This window comes from Lethenteron reissneri, unplaced genomic scaffold, assembly GCF_015708825.2.
Source record: "Lethenteron reissneri isolate LAM-NWPU_2019-01 unplaced genomic scaffold, ASM1570882v1 scaffold_75, whole genome shotgun sequence".
Lineage (NCBI taxonomy): Eukaryota > Metazoa > Chordata > Hyperoartia > Petromyzontiformes > Petromyzontidae > Lethenteron > Lethenteron reissneri.
In genome coordinates this window covers 2632-23540 of record NW_026892274.1, presented here as the reverse complement: position 1 = coordinate 23540, position 20909 = coordinate 2632, and the positions used below count along the sequence as shown (strand labels likewise).

At 50.2% G+C, this 20909-nt stretch overlaps 1 protein-coding gene across 1 annotated transcript; it reads left to right on the top strand.

Annotated features, from left to right (window-relative positions):
- Window positions 1-5819: 5819 nt before the first annotated feature.
- LOC133340106 (dual specificity tyrosine-phosphorylation-regulated kinase 2-like) lies at window positions 5820-18502 on the top strand (the record flags this gene model as incomplete). The annotated part of the gene is made up of 13 exons (XM_061548167.1): window positions 5820-5888; window positions 7331-7397; window positions 8075-8177; window positions 8904-9052; window positions 10426-10562; window positions 11534-11680; window positions 13131-13269; window positions 14474-14555; window positions 14796-14968; window positions 15813-15873; window positions 16308-16425; window positions 16760-16912; window positions 18205-18502. Coding segments are annotated over exons 2-13 (1566 nt in total), but the record flags the coding sequence as incomplete, so codon positions are not given.
- Between the last annotated feature and the right edge of the window lie 2407 nt (window positions 18503-20909).

Sequence of the window (20909 nt, the reverse complement as noted above, 5' to 3'; positions counted from 1 at the left end):
AGAGGTCCAGTGTAGAGAAATACTTAGCCCCCGACAATGCGTCGAGGGAGTCGTCCATACGCGGCAGGGGATACGCATCTGCCACCGATATCTTATTCAATTTTCGAAAGTCAACACAGAATCGCAATTTGCCATCCTTTTTCTTAACCAAAACCACAGGCGCGCCCCATGGGCTGTTCGACGGCGATATAATATCCGCAGCCAACATATCCTCCACTGCCCCCCGAACGTGTTCCCGCTCGGCCGGACTCATTCGGTGCGAATTCAACCGAATAGGGGCAGCGTCGCCTGTAGCAATGTGATGGTGAAGCAATGAGGTGCGTCCCAAATCCAAATCATTGGAGCTAAACACATCGGAATACGTCAATAACAATTTATGAAGCGCACCCCGTTGATCCACAGACAGGGAAGAATTTCCGTCACATAAGCTAGCAATCCAGCGGTCATCCGAAGCCACAGGCTCGGAAACACCAGCAACCACTCCCTGGCTATGCGCACAATCGTGAGCCGTAAATGCCGTGGTGGCATGTGCCACAACCGTGCCGGCTGGGACACAGACATTTTCCGTACCCGCATTGAGCACCTGCAAAAACGGTAATTGGTCTGGCCGGACGATGGTCTGCGCTCCGACCAGCGCCGATCCGGCCGTTATCGAGGCTGAAGGTGACAACAAGATCCCAACCGCTCCCAGCCGACCAGGCAGGGGCTTCCGATACCGCAGGGGAATAAGCATCTGTGAACCAGGTGGAATATCAACAGATGCCACGGATAGCGCCTGCACTTGTACGGCCGAAGCAGGTCGCCCCCAGGGCGACGGCAGAAACGAAATTTGACGGCCACCCGGCAGTTCAATACAATTCTCATTAATTTTGATCAAAATAGGCATCTTAGCCAGAAAATCAGTGCCCAATAAACAGGGAACTGCCAAGGATCTTGAAATCAACACAACGCCCGAGGCCGACACATCCCCAATAGATATTTTAGCGTCCACCTGGCCCACGATGCCCATACTACCCCCGTTCGCAGCGACGCACGACCCGTAAACCGGACGCACGGCCCCGGGTGGGATGCCTAACAGATGAAAAATGACATCCGAAATAATAGTCGCGGACGCCCCGGAATCGACCAAAATGCGCACGTCCACCCCTTGTATAGACCCCGGCACGGTGGACGAACCCGTAGCGGCCGCAACAACCCTCCGTGCCAATTTGCGCCACTGCGTCACAGAGCGACAAGGCCCCGTCGAAGGTCCCTCTTTAACAACAACACTATGACCGCACAACGAAGGTGATGGGTGAGGTGTAAAGCCTTGCCGGGTGTCTGGTGCGTGCCGACTTGCCTGTTTCGGTGGATCCTTGGGCGGCTTGGCCGGTAATGAGGCCTCCTGTTGTGGCGGACCCGGGATGCGGGCCCAGCAGTCCTTCGCGTAGTGGCCCTTCCGTCCGCAGCGGAAGCAATCGGCGTCGTTGCGCCGAAGCGCAGGCCTTGCATCGCGCCGCCCGCGTATCGGCGGTGCAGCACGAGAGGCCGGTCCACCGCGGCCTGACCATGGCACCGAGGCGGCCGTCAGCTCCTGAGGGCCCCGCTCATCCGGCACGTATACCGACTTCGTAGGGTCCCAACCCAGAGCGCCACCCTCCGCGACGGGCCCCCCTGTCCACGCCGTGACCTGTTTCCATCGTCGTAGGTTGAATTGTGCATCCAGACATTTCGCCGCCGCCCGGGAGGTGAGCTTCTCATGCCCGCACACCGGCATGGGAATCCCAAGATCCCGCGACAGCTCGAGCATCTTGCCCAAGATGAGAGGCTCGAGCAGGTCAGGTGTTGTATCTGGATACGCGGCCATAGCCAAATCAAGCACTGCACCCCTGTACGCCACAGGCGACTCCTCGGGCGCTCGTTGTCGTTGAGCGAATCGCCGATGCGCGTCGTCAGGTGGCTCGTAGGCGTCGGCCATTTCTTGAAAAACTCCATATAATGTCCTCTTCTTCTCGGCCTTAATGGAGCGAAAAAAACGAACAGATTCGTCGTCCAGAAGAGTCGGCAACACTTCCAAGGCCTCAGCATCGGTCCATCTCGCAGAACGGACCGCCGCTAAAAATCTGCAGGCGAAAGCGCTCCAGTCGCCCCCAATGGCGAATTCCTTGACCGTGGTGAGATGGCGACTCCGACTTCGCTTCACTCCGCCCTCCGCCGATGGTTCCTCCGGAGGCAAATTCAAAATGGCGTCGAATCGCGGCGTGGTCAAGATGGCGGATTCCCGCCGCGGCACGCGCAAGATGGCGGCCTCCTGCCGCGTGGCCCATGGCGCCGGGAGTGAAGAACCCGTGGCGGCCTGTGGAGCACTCTCCGCTCTCTCCGTCGCCGTGCTTGGGGTGACGAGATGACACAATTGGCCCAGGGCGTCCTTGAGAGTCTCCAGTTGCTCAGCCACCTGCAGCCATCGCCGATCAGCGTCTGATGGTGTCGGCGGCCCTGACACTGTGGCTACATCTTCCACTCCCGTCCCCGCACTCGTTTCAGCAGGGCTCTCCTCCACCACCCTGGCAGGATCCATGTTTGGAGGGAAGTCTTCGTCTTCGGACGAAGAAGCCGATGCCGGCGCTGGAACATTTTTCTTTCTCACTTGTTTCGACATGCCGTTGCACTTCCGACACCAATGTAATAAAGGACTCGACCACGATGTCTGGCTTGGTGTCCTTTATTCGGTTCTTCTCTCTTAACCCGCACGGCTGTCCTTCTATAAGACTCTATACTGACACTGATACTGCTCTCCTGCAGTTTCTCCCCTCGTCGTTCTCTCAGCCTCTCTCTCCTCTCGTCGCTCTCGTAGCCTCTCCCTCACACACAGCCTCGCCGGCTGTGTTCCCCGCAGCTCCTCGTCCGCCTTCTCTCTAGCCGCCCCACCGCTGTCTTCTCTCGCAGCTCCGCTGGCTGCTCCCTTAGCTGGCCACCGCTGGCCGCCGCTGCCACCCCTTGGCTTTGCCCACGTGGCCTTACTCTGGTCCAGTCCCACTCGTTCTGCCTTCCTCTTCCGGTCTCCTCCCTTAAGAACCTTAACCTTTCCTCCCACGTCACCTAACTCCACCTCTCCGTGACGTCACATCCGGGAGGTCGCCCGCGCCCGCATTACATAAGTATATTGTCCGTGTTTCGACGGGTCTTTTTTTTTGTTAATTAGTTTCTGTGCGAGTCAATGGGTCTGTGTGAGTCTATGGATCTATGTGTGAGTCTTTGGGTCTCTGTGTGGTACACATTGCCTGGCATGTGAGTGGGGGGTAGCGTACCCCTGTGCGTATGTGTAGTGGGGGCACCGTAAGCCCGTGTGTATGTGGGTGGGATACCGTAACCTTGTGCGAGGGGATCTCCCCGCCCCCACCCCCGGGGCAGAGGGAGGACCATGAAGGTGGACCCGGAAGTGCTCGGCTTGGGAGACAAAACCATCCTCCTCCTGCTTCTTGTTGTTGTGCTGGGGGGGATGGGTGTGGAGAGGGAGGAAGGGAGGAGGAAAAGAGGAAACTAAACTATTTCAATTTTTCCAGGTAATGCCCATCGAGCTACACAGCTCTTCTTCAGAAGGGAAAATGCCACAAATGATAGGTCAACGAAGTGGCCTATCATCACGTCGACATTTATAGAAACCAAACACTCTGAACGTGACCACGGGGAGAGAGGGAGAGATACACGCAAACTCTAAATATATAGCAGGTGTGAGGGTAGGGATCGAACCCACGACCTCCTGTATAACAGGCGAGGTAGTTACGGGAGAAAGGAGAGGGATAGAGAGGCAGGGAAGGTGAGGGAGGTAGAGTGGGTGGGGGAGAGTGAGGGGAGACAGGGAGAGGGAGGAAGAGTGGGTAAAGGGAGGGGGGGGAATAAGTCAAGCTCAGTATTGCTTGCACTCACCATGATACAATGACCATCAAACTCACACTGTCACATACCATCACTCACATACTCACCATGATACTCACACATCCACACACACTCACCCTCATAAACACACCCCTACCATCCAACTCACAGACACGACAAGATAGTCACACACTCAATCACCATTACTCACACACAAGCACACAAACTCACAACGACAATGGCCGCCATTCACCACTACGTGGCGGTAATGTCATCACAACAAACCAGGTGCCATGGGTTTACTGCTGTGCCAGGCTAGGTGCAGCAGGAGGTCACGGGACAGATCCTGATACTATGGGTTGACTGCTGTTAGATAATCCCACTCGGGTGACAGCCAAGGTCAAAGGTCAGAGTGCAGCCAGTCAACTCCTGACCCCTGAACCTTCCAGAAAGAAGAGGGGGGATGGAGACACGGGGAGAGCGAGCAGAGGTAGGAGGAGAGTGTGTGGAGGAAGCGAGAGCTCCTATAGAGATGCAGGAGGTAAAGATGGCCCAGAATCAATGACGACTGCAAGGTATGCTGGGAGGCAAGGTCATGTGACCACAGGGGCGGCAGTGCTGGCTGGAGCAATCGTTTTTGGAGCCGCATGGGCAGAGGACACGGAACGCATCCTTCATCCCAGCACCTGCACCAACCACAATCACCACCACAACTAAAACCAAAACCATAAAATAACCGCAACGATAATCATACCTCCAATTAGCACGGTCGGCTGGGTAGGGTGCCATTGAAGTTCAAAATAATACAACTACCATAACAACCATCATAACCACCTCCACCACAACTATGTCCACTACAACCACAACCTACACAATTATAACAAATATAACCAAACACCACAGCCGCACATATAACCACAAATTACACAACCACAATTATAACCACAACCTAAACCACCACAAGCACCACAACCAGAGCCACAACTACCATGACAACCAACATAACCATCTACACCACACCTGTAACCTCCACCACCACTACAACCACCTATACAACCAAAACTAAAGCCATGATCATCACAACCACCACCACCATCACAACCACCACCACCATAACTACCACCATAACCACCACCATAACCACCACCATAACCACTACAACCACCACCATAACCAAACAACACAAACATTGACGCAGATACTACAATACCACTGCATAAATGGTCTGTATCCCTCTGTGGGTGAGTAAGTGGCTGAGTGGGTGAGTGAGTGGGTGAGTGAGTGGCTGAGTGGCTGGCTGAGTGGGTGGGTGAGTGACTGAGTGAGTGGCCGAGTGGCTGAGTGTGAAATGGACTCGAACCTGCACCTCTGCATTGCAAGCCCAGTGAGCTCACGCCCCGCGTGTGTATCGGGGTAAAGTGCGGGCACGCCCAGCGTGGAAGAGTAGACCAAACACTCCACATCGCGGCCTCTAGTCGAGGCCATTTCTGCCACGACAACAAATCCGCCCCTCCAGAGACACAAACAACTAAATGTAACTCATCCCATCAGCCACAATCTGGCAGTGCCTCTCCTCATCAGCAGCAGCAGCAGGGCCGTGAACTCAGCAGGCGCCTCCTCTGCCCCCCCCCCCCACCACCGCCACTGCTGCTGCTGCTGCGTCCACAGCGTGCAAGGTGCTCGCCTTGTTCGGGCTGAGTCGACCTAGAGGAGGCCCAGCCAGCGAGCCGCCGACGGTGGCCGCGAGCGGGAATCCAAACCGTCCGCTCGCCACCCACAATGCACAGCGCCGCCTCCACTCGCCCCGGCCTCAGCGGAAGTAGCAGCGGGGGGAGGGGCGGGGCGAGGGGGGTGAAGGGGCGGGGCGAGGGGTTGGGCATGGGGGGGAGGGGCTCTGGTGGGGGGAGGAGCTCCGGTGGGTGGGAGGGGCTCAGGTCTGCGACGTCATAGTGGGCGTGGTCACTTGGTACCGCCCCCTCGTGTCTCCCTCAGGCAGTTTGTCCGTTAGAGAGTCGGGGGAGCATCTGGCGAAGGTGAGAAATGGTGTGAGTCTGTGTGTGTGTGAGTCTGTGTGTGTGAGTCTGTGTGTGTGTGTGAGTCTGTGTGTGTGAGAGTCTGTGTGTGTGTGAGTCTGTGTGTGTGTGAGTCTGTGTGTGTGTGAGTCTGTGTGTGTGTAAACACAAAGACGGCCGGGCGTGGTGCTGGCCACCCACCCCCTCGTGTGCCGTTCTGCCCTTCATAGGTGCTGCTGGCTAACAGCACTTGCCCCAACAGTCTATTTCAGCTATAAGGGGGATCTTTATCTTTGTTGTTAGTGGTGGTGGTGTTGTTGGTGTTGATGGTGGTGGTATTGTTGGTGTTGGTGGTGTTGATGGTGGTGGTCTTGGTGGTGTTGTTTGTGATGGTGGTGTTGTTGGTGGTTATGGTGGTCGTGTTGGTGTGTTTGTGATGGTGGTGTTGTTGGTGGTGGTGGTGTTCTTCGTGGTGGTGTTGGTGGTGGTGATGTTGATGGTGGTTTTATTGTTAGTGTTGGTGGTGTTGATGGTGGTGTTGATGGTGGTGTTGTTGATTGTGGTGTTGGTGGTTGTTGTGTTGGTGGTGGTCTTGGTGGTGGTGTTGGTGGTGTTGATGGTGGTGGTATTGTTGGTGTTGGTGGTGTTGATGGTGGTGTTGTTGATTGTGGTGTTGTTGGTGGTCGTGTTGGTGGTCTTGGTGGTGGTGTTGGTTGTGGTAGTGTTAGTGGTGTTGATGGAGGTGATGTTGATGGGGGTGGTGTTGGTGATGTTTTTGGTTATGGTGTTGATGGTGGTGATAGTCTTGTTGGTGGTGGTGTTGGTGGTGGTGGTGGTATTGTTGGTGTTGGTGGTGTTGATGGTGGTGTTGTTGATTGTACGATCCATCCTGGGTTTAACCAGGCTGGATTGTGTGAGGGGCTCACAAATGCTTGAAAGATCTGGAGACATTCCCACCAGTAAGCTCCTCCGGCAGGCAAGGCTGCATTGACTGGGTCTTGTAGACCGCATACCCAAGCAGTTTATTTTGGTTGCATAAAGGGGGCTAAACGGGCACAACATGGGCTGTAAAAAATATGGACTGATGCTGTATGGGAGGATGTGGAGCTGAGTGGACTTGCAGAAGACTGATATCAGCGGTGTGGATAGCATCCTTCACCTTTGGAACCTGGGTCTATCCTGTGACGTCTTGTCAGCCTTCGACACTTCACGTGGACTAAAAGTGCACCTGGCCCGGTACAGACGCCGTGGTGTCATCACCCCTACTTAGTGGCGAATGTCGGTTGTTGTTGTTGTTGTTTTTGTATTTCGTGTTGTGAGTGGTGATGATGTGAGTCTGTGTTGATGATGTGCGTTCATGGTGAGGATGTAAGCCCGCGTTGTGACTCGTGTTGAGATCTGGGAGCCCTCACGCCCCCTCGACTCTTTGTGATCCTCGCCTTCGTCTCCTGCTCCGCACGCAGAGACCCGGACTGTGCGAGAGACGCTGTGAGTTCTGTGCACCCTGCTCTGCAAGTTGCTACCATGGAGGTACGTGTGGCTCTTCGACTCGTGTGGTGAAGTATGGATGGACGTGTGCTCTCCACTCTGCGTGTGGCGACCTGTCGCCTATCCATATACCTGAGTGTACATCTACTTGCCTGCCTGAGTGTGTGTGCATCTATCAGAGTATCTCCCCTTAGATCCTGTCTGTGTACCTGCCTGTCTACATGTGAATAATCTACAGTACTTTTATCTATCCACTACTGGATGAAGGCCTCCTTCCCTGAGTTCCTGTTACCGCTCACGATCCTGTGATGGCATAATCCACCAAGCACCGATTTTGTCGCTCCATCTTTCTGGAAGCTGTCCTCTCAAACGTGCTCTGATACTTGGCTGCAGCTCCGTTATTCTTCTTGACCATCGGCCATCGTTGTTCCTCCTGGCTGTGGCATGTCCTGGCCCAGCCCCTCTTCTCTTAACAGTTTGAAGGATGCCATTAACCTGTGTGTGTCCTATAAATCCACACGTGTCTCATTGTAAATCCAAGTGTGACATCAGATATTGGCCAAATATCCCAACGCTGAGAACTGACACAACATCTTGGCAGGACCCTCCTGATTGTGGAGCCCAGGATCTCAGAGATCCTGGCTCAGTGCTCGCCTCCTGCACTTTCCCCAACATCTTGCTAACGTTTACATGGTGGACCTTTGTCTTTGAGTGTGTAGATGAGCCGAGCTGGAGAGGCGAGGAGTAAGGGTGAATCTTGCACCACGTGGAGTGCGCTGTCCTCAGAGGGCACCGCCTCCATCTGCAGCAAATCACCGCAAGGTAAGAACAGTAATGAGGGACATCACAGAGGGCCATGGTGAATGGTGGAACATCACAATGATCATGTTGCATGGTGGATGTCACAGTGACCGTGATGCATTGGAGATTTCATAGCGGCCATGTTGCATGGTGGATATCACAGTGGCCGTGATGCATTGGAGATTTCATAGCGGCCATGATGCATGGTGGATGTCACAGTGGCCGTGATGCATTGGAGATTTCATAGCGGCCATGTTGCATGGTGGATGTCACAGTGGCCGTGATGCATTGGAGATTTCATAGTGGCCATGATGCATGAGTGATATCCAGGTGGCCACGTTGCATGAGGGACTTCATGTTGGCAGTGTGGCATGCGGGACTTAATGGTAGCCATGTTGCATGGGGGACTGCATCATGGTGGCCATGTTGCATGGGGATGATTATCTGTGGTCTGGCCTCAGCACATCACACGCTTTCAGATGCATTTCCGATATTAGGAAGCCACTGGAGCTATACACTTTTAAATCATCTAGATTGAAAACTACTTTCTTTAGAACTTTTCATGTTTAGAATAATTTTCCTTCCCCCGCGTATCCATTTGGCACCATTGCCTACGTACGGTGCAAAAGAAGTTCAACATACATACATAACTGGTATTGGCCAAAACATCCCAATCCTGTAATATTTTCCCACAAATTGCTCAACTTTGGGATCACACAGATGTTGTTGTTATTCTCATGTCTGCAGAAATCATGGCTCTCTTTGGCCCTCACTTGACCCACCGTGAGAAGCTAGAACTCGCAGCCATGCAGGAAGTGTGGTACTTTGCACTTTTCAACAAATCTCAGGGATTCAACAATGATGGATACGACGACTACGAACGAAATTACATTCTGGTGAGGCTCGCAACAAAACACCAGCTGTGGGGGCGGTCACAGGGCCCATCGGTAGCGGGGTTTGTGGCTTCTTGTTATTGCACCTGAAGTACCAACCAGGGCTATCACACACACCAATGCACTTCAGAATCAGAATTTTTTTATTGCGAGTAAATCCCATTGAGCTAAGAAGCTATATTTTGAAGGGTGACTGAGCCAGCAGACATCAGAACATTCCACAATGACAGATTTAAAAAAACGTAATCATTACAGAAAATATATTAGTAAATTACATTCTCACTTAAATCTTGACTTAAAGCTTTCGTGACTGCAAGAATTCATATTTTTTTGGTCTTTCGGTAAAGTCACGTAGATAGGTTCAAAGAAAATAACAAAAAACTAAAACTACAACATTTCAATCGCAACAAAATCGGTCGACTTAAGGAAAAGGGGGGTTAGCTTCCAAAGGCAAACTGTTTATTAGGGTTTGAAATGGGCATAGTCAAAATGTCAGCAGCCAATATTAATGCAAGTGGTGGGCAGCCAACCCGACAGTTTCAGATCTGCCTTATGTTCGTGAACATAAGGCAGATCCGAAACTAGGTAGGATCTGAAACACGTTAGGACCAATACCTCAGCCGTGGCTGATCATTGTTCTAATGCGGTGGGCTCACACGAAATTTATTTCTCCAAGACGAAGGTACTTTGCAAGCCCACTGGCTATCAACAAAGATTACTTCATGAAGCCATCCATTTTTTATCAACACAGACACAATTTAAACCGAGATGGGTACAAACTGAGTAATCATTGGAAGGACGTTTTCAACCAGTTAAAGTCATAACTGGCTATGATCTTCCCATCCTACCACCTTCTGATGATAGTTGTGCTTTATGCCCATTTCAAACTTGCGCTTTCACACTAACACAGCCACTTTGCGTGCCGACCCCTCGGTTGCGGCTCTGCAATATCCCATTAACATACTAATCTGTCATTAACATGATAATTTTCACCCGGCAACCCTTTGATTGTTTTTAGTTTTTTGTTAGTTTCTTTCAATCTATGTACGTGACTTTACCGAAAGATCTTCTTGGTTCTTTCGGTAAAGTCACGTAGAATGGAAATAATAAAATAATAAAAATAAAACATTACAAAATGATTCTCACGACGTTTTGGCCACAACGCAAGCAGCCGTCCTCAGATGAAAAACAGGTCTGTCAGAAAGACAGCGTCTGAATGAACACCACCAGGCTTGGCAGCGTATATTTAATCTGGGTTGGAGGGGGAAGAGCGCCTTGACAAAGGAATTTGCATATCCCAAAGAATATACATTCTCACTTCTTAAACTTTGTGATTTTAATTATATTCACTTTAAATGATTGTACCTTTTGTGCAGTTCCGGCATGAGCACCTCCGCTATCGCTATGAGGTGCTGAAGAAGATTGGAGAAGGAGGTCAAGGCCAGGTGATCCAGTGCCTTGATCACAAAAGGAACACCTTGGTGGCCATCAAGATCCTGGTGTCACCATCGAGGTAAGACTTCAGAGCCGCACCGTCACGAGGCCGATGTTGTTGTTCAGTCCGTTGCCACGGGCAGCCGTGCGATGCAGTAGTGACACTCGTGCATCAAAGCGAGAAGGGGAGCCTGGGTTCGACTCCTGATTCGGGTGCCCTCCTGTATTGAGTTTGCATGTTCTACCCCTGTTCTGCATCAGTTCCTTCTGGGTTCTCAGATTTTTCCTCTCTAAAGCTTAAAATACACACACACACAGTGTAAACTAATATTGGGGTAAAACACCCCATTGCTGAAAGATTACCTGCACATTACGGTAATTCCTCATTTAATGCTGTAGATACATTCCTTATAAATGTTCCGCGTTCAGTAAAAAAGTATTGAGCGAAAATAATTTTCCCATAAATAATGTAATAATAATGTTTGGCGAGATACAATGCACTCATACACCTTGAGATGACGAGACCAATGACTGAGGGTATGCCGTCACGTTACTTTATCATTGCGAGTAATGTATCATTGCAGCTCAAGAAAGTAGTTTGTTGTCGACTACTCACAGATCGTGTTATAACGGGCGGGTTTCGTGCTTTAACAGGCGTGTTCTACGTTATAACGAGAAGCGTTCCGTGTTGCAATGGGCGCATTCGTGTTATTACGGGCACATTCCGCGTTATGCGAAAAGTGTGCCCGAATGGAAGAGGCACATTGAAGTGAGAATGCGTTGTGTTAACATGCGTTTGCATTTAGATTTCTCAAATGACCAATCCGATTTGAATGGTTCTTCACTTTCAAATCCTATTGGGTGCCCTACGTCGGCTCCTGCTCCCTCTGTGGGAGCTCCTCACCAATGATAGTCGAGTGTGCTACTGGAACTCCTGGTGCTGTTAGACCTGGTGAATTCATATTTAATTATTTTATTCTGAGTAGAATTTGGCTCTGGATATCCCTTAGGCAAATGTAGGATCTTCATTTGTGGTCTTCCTCTGTGCAGCTCCAAGCAAAAAACATACCAGAAGATGGAGCTCCAGATAGCTCTGGAACTTCAGGGCGAGGGCAGTGATGAAGATTTCAACGTCATCGAAGTCCTGAACAGATTTCATTTCAGAGGACACTACTGTATCGTCATGGAGCTGTTGAAGTATGTACTGCATGCCCCCCCCCCCCCTCCGCCAATAACGTGGTTAACTAACTTAACAAACTTTCGTTATTTTTTAGAAGCGACCAGACCACAAATAAAAGCTTAACAAAGTAGCATTTTTCTTCTTGGTTCTTTCGGTAAAGTCACGTAGAATGGAAATAATAAAATGATAAAAATAAAACATAATAAAATAATTCTCACGACGTTTCGGCCACAACGCAAGCAGCCGTCCTCAGGTGAAGAACAGGTCTGTCAACTACTCACAGAGTCTGTCTCCCCGACAGCCCTGTTCTTCACCTGAGGACGGCTGCTTGCGTTGTGGCCGAAACGTCGTGAGAATTATTTTATTATGTTTTATTTTTATTATTTTATTACTTCCCTTCTACGTGACTTTACCGAAAGAACCAAGAAGATGAATCCCTGCAGTCACGAAAGCTTTAAATCTAAAAGTAGCATTTTGATTATAAATGTGGAGGGGAAAACCAGTGGACCCACAGAAAAATTAACATGCCCACGGGGAGAACATGCAATCTCCAAATCTACAGGCATCACGGTCGGGATCAAACCTAGGACCTCCTCCATACCAGGCGGGGGAGATGTCATCTCGCCACCGCGGCAAGCTGTTAATTCTTAATTTTGGAGCTTTCGTGACTGCAGGAATTACTCTTTGGTTCTTTCGGTAAAGTCACGTATAAAGATAAAATAATAAATTAAATAATAGCATACGACGTTTCGATTGGAACACAAGCAATCATCATCAGGTATAAATGAAATAGCAACAAAAATCTAACCATAAAACTATAGACAGAAATATGTATCTTGGTGATATCTGTCTGCTTATATGTCTGTCTATAGTTTTCTGGTTAGATTTTTGTTGCTATTTCATTTCATTTATACCTGATGATGATTGCTTGTGTTGCAATCGAAACGTCGTATGCTATTATTTAATTTATTATTTTATCTTTATACGTGACTTTACCGAAAGCTGTTAATGTTGAGATGCCAACGCCACCACCCATGCATTGTAATCCTGTGGAGCTGCCATGTGCCACGGGTGCATTGGAGGCCACTTGTCTTTCCTCCATTAGCCCTGCCACTTTCACCAACCCACGCCTCCACTCAATCAGCAGGGTGGCTGCATGGCAGTGGTGATGCTTGTGCCTCTCGGCGAAAATCCCTGTGAGTTTTTATCTTCTCCCAATGGATAACCCTCCACTACCCGGCAACAAAGCCAATGAAATCAAGTTGTCAAGTGGGCAGATATGCCAACTGATTTGGTTTATGGGCAAATTGACGACCTCAACCCACACAGAACTATAACTCTTAATATTGGTCATAAACGTGCACATGAACGTACAATATGAACATGATTATCGTTATCAGAATCAGTGCAGCATTGTAGGGGATGGTACTGATGCCGTGTTTTTGTTGCTGCTTCTGCCTCTCACAGGGAGAGCCTTCATGAAGTGATTAGGAATGCGGGGCTCCGACGGTTGGACATGGCGATGGTGAAAACCTACACCAGGGGCATTCTCAAGTTCTTGCGCCACATACATTCCAGGAAAATCGTCCACGCGGACATCAAGCCTGTGAGTGGACACAGCGTTCAGCTTTCACTTTGGTGCAGAGGTGTATCACTCTTTGGTTCTTTCGGTAAAGTCACGTATAAAGATAAAATAATAAATTAAATAATAGCATACGACGACGTTTCGATTGCAACACAAGCAATCATCATCAGGTATAAAAGAAATAGCAACAAAAATCTAACCAGAAAACTATAGACAGACATATAAGCAGACAGATATCGCAAAGATACATAGAGAGAGAACACACATCGGCACACAGAGAGAGAACGTCTCTGTGACGAGGCCTTAAATAGAGAGAGGGAGGTGGGGGCGGAGAGAGGGAGGGGTTAGAGAAAAAATTTGCATGTCAATGAGTAGGACGACGGGTGACAAAGTACGCAAGCTTTATACGTGACTTTACCGAAAGAACCAAAGAGTAATTCCTGCAGTCACGAAAGCTACAAATTAAGATTGCAGAGGTGTATCTTTATTGGGGACTCGTTCCACAGAAAAAACCGGCCATGTTGGTCACAGGGTCGATATGTAAGCTCTGCCCATCTCACTGGAAGGAGGCAGGGTCATGCTACCTCTGGTGACGATGATCTGGTATGAATTAAACTATCGTGTAGAGTCGTGTCGCTCTTGGGGACTCACCAGAGAGAAAACCGGCAACGTTGATCAGCATTGCCCCAAACCCTGGGAGACATGAAATGGAGTAAAAAATATTTTTTTTCAAAACGTGCGAAATGTGCATTTTGGCCTGACAACTGCTCGTTATCGAATTCCAATCTACAAATTAAAAACGTCCAAAGACAAAGGTGCAGTGGAAAGCGTCACGGAATCCGTGCACTCTCTTGTGCGTGGCTTTTTGTCTCTAACTCGTTAACGGGCACTCATCCAGCTGTGAGCTCCATGCAGCTCTCCTGTTGGAGCAACGGCAATCGGTTGTCAATAGAGCCACCCCCCTTCACTTTGATGGTGCCTGAGAGTGCTTTGAACGTGACACGCCTCTACTCACATTTACAATTTTGACATATTTGAAAGGGGCAACGCCCAGTGACAGCTGTCAGAAAACAGTGAATATTGCACTTGACTGACGCTTGTCGACAGGGCTATGCCTCATCTAGTTCCCCTGTTTAGCGTGTGTCGTGGTATGTGATTGATCCACTGCTGGCTGAATGATATCGGCATAACCTCTGAGTTTGATTTCATTCTACCCCTCCTCCAGGAAAATGTTCTCGTCAAAGACACCGTGACTGGCACCGTGAGGATCACGGACTTTGGCACGAGCTTTTTCGTGGAAAGTCAACGTGAGTGACCTCACCTGGGTGTGTGAGTGTCTGCGTGTGGGTGTCTGTATGGCTGTCTTTATGCATGGGTCTCGCTGCGTCCGTGTGAGTGTCTATATGTCAGTGTCTGTCTGAGTGTGTCTGTGTGTGAGTATCTGAGTGTCTGTAAATGTGACTGTTTATGTGCATGATGATGATGCTGTTTAAGACACAGTGTGTACACACGCACATATGTTTGTTGTCCTTGTGATTTTTGTACAGCTATGAATGTTGGTGGCACCCTAGAATACTTGGCTCCGGAGCTGTTGCTGGGCTATAGCTTGACATGTGGAGTGGATATGTGGGCGCTGGGCTGCACGGTGGCGGAGTTGGCGACGGGCAGGGAATTATTCCGGTCCAACAGCCACGAAGATCACCTCCCGCGCTGCATAGAGGTATTTCCCACACGGCGTCTGTCCGCTCGTGATCTCCCTCTCTCTCCTTGGAGTCGTGGGCTATGGGGGTGGCCAATTGGTGATCTGTGAATACCGGCCGTCGTATGTTGCGTGTACACGTGTGTGTCTTGTTTGTGTGGGGGAGCGGTAGTGTAGCGGTCAGCCTGCTGTGCTAGAAACCGAGTTTGATTCCAGCTCATGGGCAACACCAGTGACGATTGTCTGAACTGGTCCTGGGCCTCCTCTAGTTCGAGACAGCCTCAACTGAGTACCTGGTGGAGTGTGTAAAGTACCTGGGTCAATTCTAGATTTGAAGCTTTCGTGACTGCAAGAATTCATATTCTTAGGTTTTTTCGGTAAAGTCACATAGGTAAAAAATGAAAAAATTAATAAAATTAAAATAATAAAATAAAAATCACGAAGTTTCGGAGGCAACACAAGCCTCCGTCTTCAGGTGGAACATTCACAGCACGATAGCTGTATCAAGTGAGAGAAATTCCAAGAAACAGTCCTTGTATATATACTGGTTGAGGGTGGGAGGAGCCAAGGTAGGCCCTGAATATTATTTTTGTGAGGTTCGGTGCGGCTGAAGCACGCTGTTAGGAATGAGCCTTTGTTGTGTAAACTAGGTGCGGATGATGTAAAGGTGCGTGTTAAAGGGACTGAGCCTTTTTGTTATGTAGAGATGATGCGGCTGAAATCAGCCGCCACTCCTGTCTCTCTGTGCCACAGTGCTGGCCCTCAACAAACGCTGCTAATTTTGCTACTCGATCTAATAGCACTTGTCCCGACAGTGTGCCGAATCCATACGGGTGACCTTTGTCTTCATGTCAACCATGTGCAGATTCTGGGGATGCCTCCAAGGTACATGGTGAATGGAGCACCCGACAGAACACAGTTCTTTGGTGAGTTGAAGCGTGGGGTGAATGACAGACCGGATTCAGTTTTAGGGAGTGGCCTCAGGCTGTTGTTATTTTGTTTTGGAGGGGGCGTCTTTGTATTTTACATTACTTGGGTATGTGGGTGGGTAAATGGGTGTGTGGGCAAGTGGATGGGTATGTGGGTGAGTAGGCAAGTAGGTTGGTGGGTAATTGGGCGAATGGGTGAGTGAGTGGGTCAGTGAGAGGGTGGGTGAGCGGGTCAGTGAGAGGGTGGGTGGGTGGATGAGTGGGTGGGTAGATGAGTGGGTAGGTGGATAGGTGAGTGAGCGATTGGGTAGGTGGAAGAGTGTATGGGTGGGTAGGTGGATGAGTGGGTTGATGAATCGGTCAGTAAGTGGGTAGATGGGCGATGTGGTGGTTGGTGACTTCGTCTCTTCCGCTGTGCATGGCTCCTGCAGACCATCGGGGGAAGATGTTCTGCCCAGGCAAGAAAAGGGTTCCGGGGAGCTTCCCACTTCACAGGGTGCTCAAAAGCGATGACCCGGAGTTTGTCGAATTCATCAGCTCCTGTTTGCGGTAAGAACCACCCACCACTCCCACCCCCTCCCCACGAGGATTCCCCCCTCCAATTGATTGGCGACCGCTCTCCACCGATCACCAGGAAGATGTGGAGCTGAGTGGACCTGCCAATAAGCGGTACCACTGGCCCTCTGTGGAGTTAGCCCTCTTATGGAGGAGTGGGAGGTCTGTCCAAGCCGCTGCTGGTCATCAGAGGACTGCCACTGCTACTGTGGCTTCCGCTGCTGCTGTGCGTTCCTGGACCTCGTGGGAGAAGGGAAGGAACATCAAAGCTCTCACCATGCCTCTCTCACCACGTGGCCGCGTGTGTCCCCCGTGCATCTCTCAACAGATGGGATCCGAATTGTCGTATGACGCCAGTGCAGGCGCTGGCTCATAACTGGCTCCGGACCGCGGCCACCAGCACCACCACGGCCAGCAAAGCCACCACCACCACCGTTGCTGCTCCTGGCAGTTTGAAGCGCTCTGGAGCTGCTGAGCGACGGTAAGCCACCATCTGCTTGTCCAGTGGTCAAGGCAGTCTATAGGGGGGTGCGGGCCTGGGGCAAGTTACACGGTGTGGGCTTACGAATAGCGAAGAAATCCTCCTCTTTCAGTCTAAAATAGAGCGATAAATGTGGTGTCATCACTTGTGAGCCAATCCGGAGCGATAGCCTACGTGTTAAACGGAAGTATTACGTCTGACACCGTGACATCGAAGCGCAGGGCACCCCAAAGCGCAGGGCCCGGGGTGGTCACCCCCCGTACACCGTACCCGGGGGACGACTCTGCTCCTGTGTGTGTTTAATATCTATTTATCTTTATTGCTACTACTTCTACGCTTATTTAGCCAGCAATAGCCTCACTCAGTCTCAATACTTTTTTCAGGAGGGTCCTGCCAAGTTTTTTGCAGTACAGAACAAATGTACTGCTGCTGCTGTGCGATCCCAATTGAGTGATTTGGAGGTTCAATTTACAACACTGGTGGAGATGTCCATCCAACACTGGTTGCACCGCGTGTTTGTGAGGGTTCAGTTGCCAAACCCAGAGGAATGGAAGTGAAATTTTATTGAAGGATTGTGTTATCTTGGTGTGGTGTGAGGCTGTTTTTGTTGCTGTTTCGCTGCATTGCCCAAGCTTGCATTTAGTGTTGAACAACTGACAGGATTTTATTTACTTATGCCATTTGTATTTATACGCTTTATTTTTTTAGTATACTTTGGACTCCTTTTGTTTTGTTTGTTGTTATAACCTGCTGACCCTGTGACTTGACTGGACATCTGTGAAAGAAGAGCTTCATAGCTCATCAGACTCCTCTTCATCCAGTTTAAAGAAAGATTCTGATTCTGGAAACTCATGCAGGGGGGGGGGGGGGGGGCAGGCAGGGTAGGGTGGTTGGTAGAACACAGTCCACATTCCACACAGAGAAAGTGGCCCACGTATGGGAATCAAACCCAGGTCCTCTCTGGCTGTGAGTTCCAGCCAAAGAGAACGTGTAGATTCGGTTATATACGGATTTATTTTTCCATAATTGGTTTCTGGGTGAGGACAGATAATGAAGCGGCAACATCTTTCCCAAGTTGCCCTTCATCCACTGAGACACCGCCAGACTAATGCCCATTTTGTAACCAGACTCACGGTGGGCAAAGGTATGCTGCATTATTGCGGCACTGTTAATTAGCTGGGTTAATCTTCTGCGGCACACAGTTAGTCCACCCATAGACGATGGGGGGGATGGGGGGGGACTGATTTCTGCTGGAGCAGGAAGTTGGAACGGTGTCGTGCGCATCTCTTCAGAGTGGAGCTGGCACAGCGCCCAACCTCCTTGCTCGCCCAGGCCTCTAAAGAGAAGTTGAAGGTTGTGGAGGAAGAGACCATGGTGGAGGAGCTGGTGGTGCTGGAGGAAGAGGAGACTCTGGTAGAGGAGTTGGCGTTACTTGAGGAGACGCTGGTGGAGGAGTTGGTGGTACAGCAGGAGACCCTCGTGGAGGAGTTGGTGGTACTTGAGGAGACCCTGGTGGAGGAGTTGGTGGTACAGCAGGAGACCTTGGTGGAGGAGTTGATGGTACAGGAGACTCTGGTGGAGGAGTTGGTGGTACAGGAGACCCTGGTGGAGGAGTTGGTGGTACAGGAGGAGACCCTGGTGGAGGAGTTGGTGGTACAAGAGGAGACCTTGGTGGAGGAGTTGGTGGTACAGGAGACCCTGGTGGAGGAGTTGGTGGTACAGGAGGAGACGCTGGTGGAGGAGTTGGTGGTACAGCAGGAGCCCTTGGTGGAGGAGTTGATGGTACAGGAGACCCTGGTGGAGGAGTTGGTGGTACAGGAGGAGACCTTGGTGGAGGAGTTGGTGGTACAGGAGGAGACCCTGGTGGAGGAGTTGGTTGTACAGAAGGAGACGCTGGTGGAGGAGTTGGTGGTACAGGAGACCCTGGTGGAGGAGTTGGTGGTACAGCAGGAGAAGAGGAAGCAAGGGAGCCTGGCCCGCATAGGGAGAGCCATCCGCTCACTCCTCCGACGTGTGCTGCTTTGTGGTGGCCGGTCCACTGCACAGTAGGGGTGGTGGAGGTGGTGGATCAGTGTGAACCCTGATCACTTTTACCACACTCACCACACTCACAACACTCACCCTGCACCCACCCACCCTGTAATACCCTCCACCCACCACCCACACCCTGCACCCACCCACCCTGTGATATCCTCCACCCACCACCCACACCCTGCACCCACCCAGTCCATGATACCCCGCACCCACCACACTCACCCTGCACCCACCACACTCACCCTGCACCCACCACACTCACCCTGCACACACCACACTCACCCTGCACCCACCACACTCACCCTGCACCCACCACACTCACCCTGCACCCACCACACTCACCCTGCACCCACCACACTCACCCTGCACCCACCACACTCACCCTGCACCCACCACACTCACCCTGCACCCACCACACTCACCCTGCACCCACCACACTCACCCTGCACCCACCACACTCACCCTGCACCCACCACACTCACCCTGCACCCACCACACTCACCCTGCACCCACCCACAGCGTGATACCCACTACCCAACATACTCCACAGAGGGTTAGTGGTTTAAGAGGGTTAGGGGTTTAGGGGTATAGGGATTTAGGGGTTTAAAGGGTGATGGGTTTAGAGGGTTGGAAGTTTAGAGGGTTCGATATTTATTGGACTAAGAGTTTATGGGTTGACAGGTTTAGATGATTCATAATCAACGTTTTTGGGTTTAGATCGCGTTTATTTATAAATGTGTCGTAACCTTCCACCACCCGACACGGCCAATCAGTAAAAAATGTGTCACGTTGACAAAGACAAATAGTTCACTGCTTTAGCCCACCGGTGTGTTGAAGCCACAACATTTACAATTTGAGTACGACGTTTCGCTGGTAATTGCAACCAGCATCATCGGGCAATTCGCCAGAATGGTGAGGCTCTGCTGTCTCCCGTTCTTATATAGAGCAGCAGCAGGGTGACGTCATCATTAACTCATCAACTCATCAGGTGCAAAGATTCAAGGGGGCAGTGATTGTAATTATATACTAGCCTGATTACTAATCTAGTATATAATTACAATCACTCCCCCCTTGAATCTTTGCACCTGATGAGTTGATGAGTTAATGATGACGTCACCCTGCTGCTGCTCTATATAAGAACGGGAGACAGCAGAGCCTCACCATTCTGGCGAATTGCCCGATGATGCTGGTTGCAATTACCAGCGAAACGTCGTACTCAAATTGTAAATGTTGTGGCTTCAACACACCGGTGGGCTAAAGCAGTGAACTATTTGTCTTTGTCAACGTGACACATTTTTTACTGATTGGCCGTGTCGGGTGGTGGAAGGTTACGACACATTTATAAATAAACGCGATCTAAACCCAAAAACGTTGATTATGAATAACATTGGTCGCGAAAGCCTACGTGTTAAACAGGTTTAGATGATGATGGGTTTAAGGGTTTAGAGGGAGGGTTTTAAAGGGTAAGGGGTTTAGAGGGTTAGGTGTTTAGATGGCTATTGTTTTAGGGGTTTAGGGACTTCAAGGGTTAGGGGTTCAGAGGGTTAGGGTTTTAGAAGGTTAGGGTTTAGAATATTATGGGTTAAGAGATTTAGATAGTTAGGTGTTTAAAGGTTTAGAGGCTTTATGGGTTTCGACATGTAGAAGTTTAGTGGTTTAGAGGGTTAGAAGTTTAGAAGGTTATAGGTTTTAGAGTTTAGGGGTTTTTTAGGGGTTTCGTTTAGGGGATCAGAGGTTTAGGGTTTTATGGTATAGGTGCTTAGAGGGTGAGGGGTTTAGAGGGTTAGGAGTTCATTGGGTTAGGGTTTAGAAGGTTATGAGTTTAGAAAATTAGGTGTTTAAGAAGTTTAGAGAGTTTATGGGTTTTGATTGTTAGATGTTTGTTGGTTTGGAGGGTTTGGATTTTAGAAGGTTATAAGTTTAGGGGTTTAGATGTTTGGGGTTTAGGAGATTTGGGTTTACG